Source organism: Excalfactoria chinensis, chromosome 4, assembly GCF_039878825.1.
Source record: "Excalfactoria chinensis isolate bCotChi1 chromosome 4, bCotChi1.hap2, whole genome shotgun sequence".
Classification (NCBI taxonomy): Eukaryota; Metazoa; Chordata; class Aves; order Galliformes; family Phasianidae; genus Excalfactoria; species Excalfactoria chinensis.
Window position 1 is genome coordinate 319,236 of NC_092828.1, and position 12,352 is coordinate 331,587.

The following is a 12,352-nucleotide window of genomic DNA, read 5'->3' on the forward strand; positions in this document are numbered from 1 at the left end:
ACGGCCGCCACCTCCCCGCATTGCCACGGCACCGCGGCACCCGGCACAGAGCGGCCGCGGGACGGAGATGGGGTCAGGGGTGTTTATTGGGGGTGGGGGGGGCAGCACAATGGGCGGGGGGTGATGCCAGCTGGGAGAGCACGGCTGGGAGGGCAGCACGGGGGTGTAACGTGGACAGGGTTGGGGCTCAGTGCTGATGGTGAGGTGGGGGCTGCAGGGCTCCCCTACACCGCTGGTGGCAGGAGCCGGAGCAGCAGCAGCCTGGCCCAGGCTGGGCCGGATCCCATCACTGCTGGAGCTGCAGGAAAAGCTCCCGCAGGGCTGTGCCGGACCCAGGAGCCGCAGGAAGCTCCCACCCTGCCAAGCAGCGGGGCTGAGCGGGGCTGAGCAGGGCTGAGCAGGGCTGAGCTCCCCACGCACCCCCTGCCCTGTTGGGCCCTGGGAACGGAGCCGGCAGTTTGGCCGTGCTGCAGCCGGCAGGGAAAGCTGGGACACAGAGCTGCACGACACGGCCCAGCCCCGCCTGGGACACGGAGGGGCGGTGGGGGCAGCACGGGGGGAGCTGCAGCACGGAGCGTGCCCCCACCAACAGCACAGCCCTGACCGGGGCCGGCTCCCGGCCCACGGGGTGACAGCAGGGCCGGGGCTGTGCAGGGTGACCTCGCAGGCTGACGGCGGGGCACGCAGCCGTCCCAGCAGAGCACAGCACAGCCTCTGCTTTCTCCAGCACAGCAGCACAGCTGCGGCCTCTGGCTGCTGAGCACAGCAGTCCTGCTGGGAGCCGAGTGTGCCCACAGTGCTGGCAGGGTGCGAGGCCTCGCCTTGCCCTGCCGTGTGCCCCGAGCAGGGGCGGCCCGCGCTGCGGCACCCATGGGTGCGGCTGCCTGGGGTAGGACCGGCTGCTGCAACCCACCCGGCTGGAGTGGCACGTAGCTCAGGTTCAGCCTGGATCCTTTCCTGCCTGAGGGCAAGAGAGGAGGCAGTTCCGCTCCTCCCCGCAGGGAATGGACAATGCCGCTATGAGAGCCCGGGGGGGGGGGGGGCTGCTGCTGCTCAGCCACGAAACCTCGGCTGCATCCTCCTCCCAGGGAGGGCTCAGGACGGGGTGGGGGGGGGCAGCTTTTGGCCCATGGACCCGCAGTGCTGCAGAGCCGGGTCCCACGGAGCCAGCACAGCTCCCAGCCCGTGCTCTCCATATGCAGACGTGCCACACCAAGGGCAGGGCTGCTTTGGGAGGGACTGATCTCAGCTCCACCTGCGTGCAGAATCCCACCCTGCCGGGGCACGGCGCCGTGCTGGAGGTGCGGGAGCTGCCGGCAGCCCAGCTCTGCCTGCCGCAGCCCCAGGGCAGCCCGCACGGCTCACAGCTACACCTGGCTGTAGCAGAAGATCTCGCTGAGGTCGTAGCCGGTCACTGCAAAGGAGGTTCCCTCGGGGTCACAGAAACGGGCTCCGCAGATCTGGGTGTCGGTGACGCACTCGGCGTGGCAGTGCTCCATCTGTGCAGGGATGCAGAGCGGGCCGCAGTTCAGTGAGCACAGCCTGAGCCGCCTCAGCTCTGCGCCCTCCTGCGAAGCCCCTGAGCAAGGGGCAGGAAGGGGAGCAGAGATGGGCCGGCAGCACGTGCCTACAGCCGGTCAGTTCGCAGCCCAGGAGCCGCTCCTCTCCTGCGCCCCACCGGCTGAGGACGGGACTCGGGACGGTGCCGACGGGAGGAGGAGCCGAACCACGGCAGCAGCTCGGGCTGGGCCCGGCCGGGTTTCCACGCGGCAGTTCAGCACTCCGACCCCTCGTGGCAGGAGATGTAACCCTACAGCACCGAGCCGCGGTGCCAGCAGGACAGCAGCAGCCCGCAGTGACCCTGCCCAGCATCCCCTCTGCCTGCTCGCGTCTCACCCTCACCTCAATATCAGCGGTGTCCGGGTTCCTGCTGAGCTTCCAGACGTGAACGAAGGAGTCCTCCGCACCCGACAGCAGCTGCAGGGGGACGGCAGAGAGGCGGTGGGCACAGCCGGCTGAACACAGAGCAGCCCCCGCCCCGCTCCGGGCCCACGAGGCCGTACCTTTCCGGTCGCTGGAGCCAGGTCCAGGGCATAGATCCAGCGGGCGTGTGCGCTGACCTCGGCTCGCAGGCTGCCCGTCGCTGCCTCGTACAGCCGGATCTGCCCGTTGCCGTAGCCAGCAGCAACGATCCCATTCCAGAGCCTCACGGAGGAGCAGGTCCAGCTGGACACGAGGGAGCGGGTCACCTCCCCCCTCCCGGCTGCGCACCCACACGCGGGGCTGCACGACACCCCCCCACACACACACACAAAGCCCCGGACTGCTCCGGCCGGGCACGTGGGGTGTCGCCTCACAGCCAGGACTTACCCAAAGGCCGGGATCCTGTTGAGCAAGGAGAACTCCTCCCCAGAGCTCCACACACACAGCGCCCCGCCGTCGTCAGCGGTCACCACGTCCCCGGCCCCGGCCTGTGGGAGCAGCGGAGGGTCAGCGGCGCCGTGGGGCAGCCGGCGGCAGGGGGCAGCGAGCTGCTGAGCGACGCCAGGTAGAAGCTGCTGCCTCCAGCACAGCCGGTGCAGCTGCACGCGGAAGCCGCAGCCCGCAGCACAACCAGCCACAAGTTCAACTGCACGCAGAAACTGCTGCCGTGCTGTGGGAGAGGAAGGCTCAGCCGTGATGGTGAGTTCCACTTTGAACACATCAGTGTCTGGCAGTGCAAATTACACGGGGGAAATCTGTGAGGACCGTTCCTGCACCTTCTCCCTCCGCTTTGGAGCCCCCCAACGCTTCACCCAAACACTGCTGTGCTCTGGGGCTTCCCAGCAAGGTCCCTGTGCTCACTGCGGAGCACAGCAGTGCAGTGGAGGAGTCAGGCAGAGCAGAACGGCTCTCACAAACAAGCTCCATCTCCAGGCTAATTGGGAACGAGCTCCAAGCAATTAATTGTTCCAGGGAGTCCCAAAAGCAGAGAAAGTTAAATGCACCTCATTAGAGAAAGTGTATCAAAGCGTCCTCACTGGGAAAGATGCAGCCGTTAATGAGGAAGCCAATTAGTGCGTCTGCAGAGATGTCACACAGAACGAACCACAGGAAGCCCCCATCCTGACTTCAGGCTGAGCTCCGTCATTGGGCAGAGTTGTTCCATCTGACCCGAGAGGGGTCACTGTGCTGCTGCTGACAGCGTGGTAAGAAACCTCCTCCCATCTGCCGAGGGCAGCGAGGGGAAGCAGGGTCTGCCCCCAGAGCCTCCTGTCCCAGGAGCTGCGCTGCCCTCAGCTTCCCCACCTCCCTGGTGCCCAGGATCCCCGTGTAGATGGGCTGGGATGGGGCAGTGCCCTCCCCTCACCCCATTGCTATGGAGGGGCTGTGTCAGTAGCTCCCTAATGGTGGGAACCTGCGTTCTGCTGTGTGTTTATTCACGGCTGGTTTTGCTCCCTTGCTCTTGTTACGAGTCTGGTCTTTAGCTTTCAATAGCTCTTCTGTGTCCTGGCACGCACCCTGATGCATCACAGGGGATTCTCTGGCAATTAGTCACACTCTCACAGTCATTCTTTGTGTAAAAGGGCCTCAGCTCCTCATCCCCATCAAGACCAGAGACCTCGGCAGTTTGTCTTTCCCAGAATCTGGCCAACCAGGACCGAGACTCAGCCTCCCACAAGGTGCTGCCTGCAGGCAGCAGGGACCAGGCTGGCCAAGGAGGGCACCGTACCATGTGTTAGGATGGCCCCAGGCAGCCACAGCACAGGGGACAGCTGCAGCCCCCCGCACCCCCTGTGCCGTGGCACACTTTGGCCTCAGCAGCTGCTGACAGCCACACACATACCGGTGCCTGTCCCTGCTCGGCAGCGATGTCGGTGATGGCGTCGTGGTGCTCCTTCAGGACCTCACTCACTGTGATGTTGGTCCCTTTGTGGGGGATGTCGAACACCAGCACCATCCCAGAGGACGTCCCTGCAGAAGGACCACACCAGAGGAGCTGTTGGCAGGGATGCTGCTGTCCTGCTGTCCTGCTGCCCCACCACCCAGCCCTCAGCCCACACTGTGTCTGCAGTCACACTACACTCCCTCCCAGGCCCGGTGCCCATGTGAGGTTTGCTCACACAGAGCAGTTCCCTGCACGATCCACGAGGTGAGCACAGCTCCTTCGGCTGTCACAACGTCACCCTGCTTCACCCAGGGCTACACAAACGCCACCTGGTGCAGCCCTGCCCGCTCCTCCTCCCACTGCTCCGCTCACCCACGCAGATGAAACGTTCTCCTGCTGCAGCAATTCCTCGGGCAAACACGGCTTGTGCTGAAAGGGAACCAGGAGCCGGTTGCAGCCTGCAGCAGCTCACATCATCACCAGGATGTTGGTGTGAGTGCCATCCCTGCTACAGTTGCCGTAATGGGTCCCCATCCACCCACACTGTGCCCAAACATTGGAGCTGGGGTGATGCAGAACCTCCTCCAGACCCTTCTGCTAAGCTGCTGAGTGGTCCTGGCCTGGCTCAGTCCAGCCTAGGCACAGGAGTGATGCTGTGGGTGTCTCCAACCAGCAGGAACTGGGCTGCACGACAGGAATGCTTGGTCTCACAGCCCTGGGAAGAGTGGGTAGAGGGCCCAGGGGCTCCTCACTGCACTCCCACTGTAGGATTTACCTGGAGGGTGCTCTGTGACGTCCAGGGCGTGCCAATACACCATGATGGATCCATCCGACTCATACATCTGGAAAGAGAAAGATGAATGAGACCTGGACAGTTGCAAAGCTCCCACAGCCTTGTGCTCTGCTGCTGCCCCAAGGGATCTCCAAAAGGGAGCAGCACTGCTCTGCTTACACAGCCCAGAGTCATCCCACCTTCCCAGTGCCGTGAGTGTTTGTCGCCCCGTGCAGGAGGACGCCTCACCTGGATGCCTTTCTGGCAGGTCAGCACTAGCAGGATGCGTGCCGGCAGGACACACCAGGCAGCCTGAAAGGAAGCACAGCTCAGCGGGGGACCGGCAGGTCTGGCTGCTGCCCCGAGGCTGCCCACAGCCGCGTGGTTTTGGTTCCTGTTGAACACAGGGCTTGTATCGCCCTCAGGGACCCCTCCCCTCCCATCTCTGAGGGCCTTGCAGGTCCTTTTCAACTCGAGACACTCGGTGTCTCCACGTCCCTCTAACGGACTGTGGGCTCCCACCTCCATCCCATCAGCGCCCTGTTACATCCTGCGGCAGGGAAAAGCTCTTCTCCCCCCTTCCCATCACCTCCTCTCGCCCAGCGCCTCCCGGCCACGTGCACCCGGCTCTGGCACCCGCCCGCGGCAGCGCGGAGCCGCCAAGAGCGCCGAGCCAAGGGCCGGGTGAGCGGCCAGGAGGGAAACCAGAACCGCGGCCGAGGTCACGGTGACCGCCCGCCGTCACGGGGCCGCCGCACGGACCGGGCCCCCCCGGCGCCTCCTCCGGCCCCACGAGCGGCACCGCGGGGTCTCACCTGCGTGACCAGGGACGCTCCGCCGCCCGGACGGGCCTGAAGCTGCCGCTGAGCGGAACCGGCCGCGTCCGGCCCCGCGCTGAGCACCGTGACGGAGCGGCCGTGCACGGCTGCCAGCTGCGCCGCCGGACGGTGCGGCGGGCGGAGCGCGCTCAGGTTGTTGTACAGCGCCGAGGAGCTGCCGCGCAGCGCGATGCTCTTATCCCGGCGGTACATGGCGGCCCCGCAGCTCCGGGACCGCGGGGACGGCCCCGCCCCGCCCCGAGCCCGGTCCCGAGCCCGCTCCTAATCCCGGTTCTGATCCCGGTCCCGGTTCTGATCCCGATCTCGGTCCCGCTCTCTCCCGTCCCCACCCGCTCCGCGGCTCAGCCGCTGCCCGCCGTAACCATGGCAACGGCGGCGCCCAGCGATGACGTCAAAGAGAGGCGCGCTGTGATGACGACATCACGAAGCGCCGCTAGTCGGGCCCGGCGTTGCCGTGGAGACCGAGACGCCGCCCGGCGTGGAGGGGTGAGCGGGGCGGGCGGCGGGGCGGGGGGGGGCAGGGCGGGCGAAAGGGACCCGAAAGGCTCCGGGGGCACCGGGGGGCAGAGCCGGGCCGGGAGGGCGCTCAGCCCGGCCCCGCCGCCTCCATCCCGTCGCCGCCGTGTCCCCGTACAGGCCATGGCCTCCCGCGAGCGCACGGCCGTTCCGCGGCAGCGCGGGGACAAGGCGCGGAATCCCGGCGTCGCTGCTCCGGACTCGTCCCGCGTGCGGCTGAGCGGGGCGCGGTGGCTCTCCGTGCTGGAGGCCGAGCAGCGGGACGACGCGGTGGGGGACGTGCTGACCGAGCTGCTGGGAGCCGTGGTGCAGCGCAGCTTCCAGGCCCGGCTGGACCGGCAGGTGGGCGGCGAGTCCCGTCCGGGCCGTGCCCGGTGTCCGCGCGGGGCGCCCAGCGGGTCTGACGGTACCGCCGTGCGGCCCTTCGCTCGCAGTGCGCGCCCTTCGCCGTGCACCGGCTGACGGCCGAGCTGCTGCGGGCGGCCGCGTGGCGCTTCCTGGTGCGGGATGAAGGCGACGCGGCGCTGGAGGCGTTGGGAGCGTGGACGGAGGACGAGGAGCCGCCGCCGGGCGCCGCCGACAGCTGGACCGAGGGAGCGGTGCCCGTCCTGACGGCGAGTCCCACCCCGCGGCACGGACAGGTGATGCGCCGCCCCGCCCCAGCGCTGTGCGGGGCTGGTCCCGCCTGGGGCCGGGATGGGGGGTCGGCTCAGCCCGGTGGGACTCCGCGGCTCCCCACCAAGCAGCCCCGCTCTGCCCTTTCCCGGGGAGGCTGGGGGCTGTGCTCTGTGCTGTGTGTGCTGTGTGTGCTCTGTGCCCTGTGCTGTGTGCCCTGTGTCCTGTGCTCTATGCTCTGTGCCCTGTGCCCTGTGCCCCGTGCCCTGTGCCCTGTGCTCTGTGCCCTGTGCCCTGTGCTCTATGCTCTGTGCCCTGTGCTCTGTGTCCTGTGCTCTATGCCCTGTGCCCTGTGCTCTGTGCCCTGTGCTCTGTGCCCTGTGCCCTGTGCTCTGTGCTCTGTGTCCTATGTCCTGTGCTCTATGCCCTGTGCTCTGTGCCCTGTGCCCTGTGCTCTGTGCCCTGTGCCCTGTGCTCTGTGCCGTGTGCCCTGTGCCCCGTGCCCTGTGCTCTGTGGCCTGTGCTCTCTGCTCTCTGCTCTATGCTCTGTGCCCTGTGCCCTGTGCCCCGTGCCCTGTGCCCTGTGCTCTGTGCCCTGTGCCCCCAGCCCCACCGCCGTCCCTGTGCTCTGTCCAGGTCTCCAGCCCCGACGCAGACGCTGCCCCATCTGAGGCTGAGCGTGGCGGTGTGCCATCGCCTTTCCCCTGGCCATGGACACAGGATGAGATGCTCGGTGCTTCCCTGCTCTCCCAGGGAGCATCAGGCAGCTCCCCTATGGCAGCCCCGCTGCAGTCCCCACTTAGGCCCGGCACAGGACGGCGCTGGCGCCTGCCTAGCATCAAACGCCCGAAGCTTCAGTCATGGACAGGGGCCAGTGACGAAACAGAAGATGACGGGCACGGAATGTCACAGCCTTCCTTCTTCAGCAGCCTGATGAGGATCTGGGCATTGAGATGTCTGTGCAGTGAGGTGAGGGACAGGCGCAGCACCATCCCGGGCACCACTCAGCCGGACCCCTCCATGCGTTGGGTCCAGCCCCAGGTGGAGGTGTTGGACCCGGGCGCAGAGACCAAGTGGCAGCCACGTCCCCCCCGGCGCCGGCGGGAGCCTCGTGGCCCCTCTGGGCAAAACATGGGGCCGGGTGGCTCGTGTTCCCCCCGAGGACTGTTGGCTATGGGGGCACCGCGGCTCCTACCGCCCATTGTGGGGGCCCCGCAGCCCAGCAGCTCCCAGTCCCTGGCGCTGGGCTCCTTATTGGGCACCGTCCAGCTGGCACCTGGCGTCACCATCAGGCACGGAGGCAGCGAGGGGCACAGGCTCTGCCTCCCTGTGCACAGAGAGGATACAGAGAAGGAGACAGGAGAGGCCAAGCCGGACCTGAGGCCCCTCCGCCCCACTGTGCCCTGCCCTGCCATCGCAGGCAGACAGGTCAGCAGCGACGGCACACCTTCAATACAGTAGAGCCCAGAACCTCCTGCCTGTGGGTCTGAGTGCAGCATGGGGTGAGAGCTCGGGGCCAGCCCTGCCCCATCCTTGTCCTGGGGCATCACAGTGCCTCCGCTCCTCACTGCAGGCGTGGTGAACGCTGGCTGCCAACCCCCTGCTTTTGGCAGCCCCCATAGGAGTCAGGTGAAGGAACGCTTGGGGTCTGCACACAAACATCAGTGCCAGTGGAAGCTCTGCAGAACTGATCTGCTGCAGGGGTTGGCGCTCCCACATCCAGCCCTGCTCTGTGGTTTCAGGGGAAATCTGGGTGAGCCTTGAGCCTCTCAGCAACTGCAAGAGAGAAAACAGAAGGGAGAGAAAGAGTTGTCCCTCGGGGCCCTCTTTGAGCTCGCAGCAGTCACTTGGGGCTGCTCTGCTCCGCCAGTGCTGCTGGCTGCACTGAGGCCACCACCATGATGGCACACGGGCTACTATGCCACCAGGGCCTGCTGCTGGCTGCAGCACTGCTGGAAAACTTCTACCCAGCACTGATGTGTCCTGTGTGCTGCCATTGGGTGCTGCACACCGCTGCTGGGCTCTGCGTGCTGCTGGTGGGCGCTGCAGGAAGGGGCTGCAGTGAACCTCGCTCACTGCACAGCCGTGCTGGGGAGCACAGGGGGACAGAAGTGCTGCAGGGCTGCTTGCTGGCTCTGGCAGCACCCGGCTGCAGTGGTGCCCCAACTTCAGAGCGGTTTATGGCTGCAGTGCTGCAGGTGATGCTTAGGGTCAGCTCTGCTGGGGCAGGAGGTCAGCACCGGGGAAAGGGGAGATGATACGGAGAGGAACGGCAGCGCTGGCCATGGAAGTGTCCGTCCCGGGGGTATCCCCGGAGATCAGTCTGTGACGGGGGGGGGTTACAGCCCTGGGGAAAGGAAGAGGAGACAGAGGAGCGAAGGAAAGAAGGAAGCGGTTTGTCGGGACCCGCCGTGAGCTCCGGGGGGGGGGGGGGGGGAAGGGCGGAGAGCGAGCAGATCGCTTCAACAAAGAGCAAACACGACGGCAACGAGCCGAGGAGGAGCGGGAAGTGACCGAATGGAACCGAACCGAACCAGAGAGCGGAGCACCCAAAGTGCGAGTGGAAGCCGGCAGTGCGGGGGCAGCACGCGCTTTGCTCCGCGGCGGGCTGAGACGGACCGAGGCGGAGAGCGGCTGGGTCCGGCCCGGGGTCCCACCACGCTGCTTCCTCGGGCCGAGTCCGCCGGGATGCCGCCCCTCCCCTCCGGGAACCCGAAGTGCCTCAAAAGGCGGAAACACGGAACGTGAGCCCTTGAACTGCCGCCGTCCTGCACCGTGTTGCGATGTGGAACAGCCAACAGGAATCACAAAACCACAACATTCCACCCCTTGTTCCACATCAGCACATCGTGTTTATCCTCTGTCTGTATAGGAACAAACACCAATTAACGTGTGACGTGCACAGAATCACCAAGGTTGGAAAAGACCTGAAAGATCATCCGGTCCAACTCCTGTTACCAACAGCTCCCACTAAACCACGTCCCTCAGCACAACATCCAGTCGTTCTTTGAACCCCCAGGGTCGGTGACTCCACCTCCCCCCCGGGCAGTCCATTCTGAGAAGTAATACTTCCTAATGTCCAGCCTGAATCTCCCCTGCTGCAGCTTGAAGCCATTCCCTCTGGTCCTATCACCAGTTACAAGAGAGAAGAGCCCAGCTCACCTCCCTTCAGGTAGTTATAGAGAGCAATGAGGTCTCCCCTGAGCCTCCCCCAGGCTGAACATTCCCAGCACCCTCAGCCTCTCCTCATTAAGCCCTGTGCTCCAGACCCCTCACCAGCCGGGTACCACGTCACCACGGACTCATTTCTCCAGACCCAATGTCACAGAATCAGAGTTGTAGGGGCTGGAAGGGACCTCCAGAGCTCATCGAGTCCAACCCCCTGCCAAAGCAGGTTCCCTACACCAGGTCACACAGCTCAGCATCTAGGCAGATCTTGAATATCTCTACAGAAGGAGAGTCCACAACCCCCCTGTGCAGCCTGTCCCAGTGCTCCGTCACCCTCACCATAAAGAAGTTCTTGCACACATTCATGCAGAGCTTCCTATGCTGCAGTTTCTGCCCATTTCCCCTTGTCTTGTCTCCACACACTGCTGAAAAGAGTCTGGCCTGGCCACTCTGCCCCCCCCCCACCTCAGATCCAGACAGACCTGGATCAGGTCACTCCCAGTCTTCTTTTCTCCAGGCTAAACAGACCCAGTTCACTCAGCCTTTCTTCATAGGGCAGAGCAGAGGGGGAGGATCACCTCCCTCGACCTGCTGGACACGCTCTTTTTAATGCACCCCAGTATTCCAATGGCCTTTTTGGCTACAAGGGCACACTGCTGCCTCATGGCCAACCCGTCATCCACCAGGACGCCCAGGTCCCTCTCAGCAGAGCTCCTCTCCAGCAGCTCATCCCCCAGCCTGTCCTGGTGCATGCAATTATTTCTACCCAGGTGCAAGACTCTACACTTGCTTTTGTTAAACCTCATCCTGTTTCTTACTGCCCAGCTCTCCAGCCTGTCCAGGTCTCGCTGAATGGCAGCACAACCTTCAGGCGTGTCAGCCAATCCTCCCAGCTTCGTGTCATCAGCAAACTCGCTGAGGGTGGCCACTATCCCCTTGGTGAACCCATGCTGACTACTCCTGATAACCTCCTTTTCTCCCAACTGTCTGGAGATGGCATCCAGCACAAGCTGTTCCATCACCTTCCCTGGGACAGAGGTGAGGCTGACTGGCCTGTGATTACCCGGATCTTCCTTCCTGCCCTTTTGAAGACCAGAGTGACATTGGCCATCCTCCAGTCTTCAGGCACCTCCCCCATTCTCCAAGACCTCTCAAAGACGATAGAGAGTGGTTCAGCAATCACCTCTGCCAGCTCCCTCAGCACCCATGTGTGTGCCCCATCGGGTCCCATGGATTTATGAACACCGGTGTTTCCTGGGTGCTCAAGGACCACCTCTTCCCGACCAAAGGGAAGCCTCCCATTCCCCAGCCCCTCTCACTAACCTCCAGGATCCGGGATTCCTGAGGGAGAGCTTTTCCACTGGAGACAGAAGCAAAGAAGGTGTTCAGTATCTGCCTTCTCCACATCCTGCATTACCAGAACACCCCCTTAGAGAGCTGACCAGCTCACAGGCCCCCATACCTTCTAACACCCAGCCCACGGGATAGCCCCAAGTAGGTCCTGGAAGAGATCAAAGTTGGCTCTCCTAAAGTCCAGGGTAGCAATCCTCCTTTCAGCATTGTTTCTTCCACTCAGCATCCTGAACTCCACCATCTCGTGGGCACTACAACCCAAGCTGCCCCCAACCTTTCCTTCCTTCACACGTCCTTCCTTGTTAGTGAGAATAAGGTCCAGGAACACCCCTCCCCTCTGGTTCCTCCACCACCTGCACCAGAAAGTGGTCTCCAATGCATTGCAAGAACCACCTGGACCGCACGTCCCTGGCCATGTTGCTCATCCAGCAAATATCTGGATAACTGAAGTCCCCCATAAACACCAGCACCTGGGATCAGGACGCTACTTCCAGTTGCTTATGGAAGGCCTCATCAGCCTCCCCCTCCTGACCGGGGCCCTGCAGTACACACACACACAGCAGTGTCACCCTTACCAGCCTGCCCCTTGATTCTCACCCACCAGCCCCCCACAGCTTCATCACTCTCCCCCAGGTGTAATTCAGTACATTCTAGCTGCTCTCTCACATAAAGAGCAACTCCAAGGTGGTGTTGGGGTGGCAGCATGGGATACTGTGAATGTTTCAAGCCAGCCAGTGGCTGCCCCCAGCGTGGTAAGCACACAACACTTACCATCATGAGATCGTGGCAAGGTGGTGTCATCAACCTGCCACGTCTCCCCATGTTTATCCTCTTGCCATCGCCCTTCCCCATAGAGAGGTTTCATCCTCTTGGCTTGTTTAATTATGGCGCATGTTTCACAGTCATGAATAACCTGTGCAATAGCGCCCATAGTTACGTCCACCCCTCGGTCTCTGGCCCACTTATATGTCACATCTCTTCCTTGATGGCCCGAGGTCTCACGGGCCCATCGAGCTAGAAATAGTTCAGCCTTGTTCTGCCAGTCCAAGTCTATTTGAGCCACCTCAGTTCTGGCAGCTCGATCCACCTGATGGTTGTTTTGCTGTTCCTCAGTAGCCCGACTCTTGGGCACGTGAGCATCCACGTGACGCACCTTTACCACCACATCTTTTGTCCGGGCATCAATGTCTTTCCACAGCTCAGCAGCCCAAATAGGTTTGT

The 12,352-nt window shown here is 63.7% G+C and overlaps 2 protein-coding genes across 3 annotated transcripts; one reads left to right on the plus strand and one right to left on the minus strand.

Annotated features, from left to right (window-relative positions):
• Window positions 1-100: 100 nt before the first annotated feature.
• WDR54 (WD repeat domain 54) lies at window positions 101-5,741 on the minus strand. The gene is made up of 9 exons (XM_072335931.1): window positions 5,456-5,741; window positions 4,890-4,952; window positions 4,644-4,710; window positions 4,241-4,297; window positions 3,827-3,954; window positions 2,371-2,471; window positions 2,064-2,226; window positions 1,903-1,977; window positions 101-1,499 (listed from the first exon to the last, which is right to left on the minus strand). The coding sequence occupies exons 1-9, from the start codon at window positions 5,669-5,671 to the stop codon at window positions 1,368-1,370; spliced, it is 1,002 nt and encodes a 333-aa protein (XP_072192032.1). The 5' UTR covers window positions 5,672-5,741; the 3' UTR covers window positions 101-1,367.
• Window positions 5,742-5,753: 12 nt separating this feature from the next.
• On the plus strand, window positions 5,754-8,408 carry C4H2orf81 (chromosome 4 C2orf81 homolog). 2 transcript variants are annotated; one of them, XM_072335932.1, is made up of 4 exons: window positions 5,758-5,965; window positions 6,116-6,337; window positions 6,430-6,636; window positions 7,247-8,408. In XM_072335932.1, exons 1-4 carry the CDS (start codon window positions 5,843-5,845, stop codon window positions 8,069-8,071), a joined length of 1,377 nt encoding a protein of 458 aa, XP_072192033.1. In that variant the 5' UTR covers window positions 5,758-5,842; the 3' UTR covers window positions 8,072-8,408. The 2 variants fall into 2 exon arrangements, with proteins under 2 accessions (XP_072192034.1, XP_072192033.1); XM_072335933.1 differs by lacking the exon at window positions 6,116-6,337 and having other exon boundaries at window positions 5,754-5,965.
• Window positions 8,409-12,352: the final 3,944 nt, after the last annotated feature.

Bases quoted from the DNA above. Each gene is read 5' to 3' on its own strand.
- WDR54 (XM_072335931.1), bottom strand. From the start codon at position 5,671: ATGTACCGCCGGGATAAGAGCATCGCGCTGCGCGGCAGCTCCTCGGCG. The intron at 4,298-4,643 runs GTAAATCCTACA...GTTCCCTTTCAG, and splicing joins CGTCACAGAGCACCCTCCAG to CACAAGCCGTGTTTGCCCGA. The intron at 3,955-4,240 runs GTGAGCGGAGCA...GTCCTTCTGCAG, and splicing joins AGAACGTTTCATCTGCGTGG to GGACGTCCTCTGGGATGGTG.
- C4H2orf81 (XM_072335932.1), top strand. From the start codon at position 5,843: ATGGCAACGGCGGCGCCCAGCGATGACGTCAAAGAGAGGCGCGCTGTG. The intron at 5,966-6,115 runs GTGAGCGGGGCG...GTCCCCGTACAG, and splicing joins ACGCCGCCCGGCGTGGAGGG to GCCATGGCCTCCCGCGAGCG. The intron at 6,338-6,429 runs GTGGGCGGCGAG...CTTCGCTCGCAG, and splicing joins AGGCCCGGCTGGACCGGCAG to TGCGCGCCCTTCGCCGTGCA.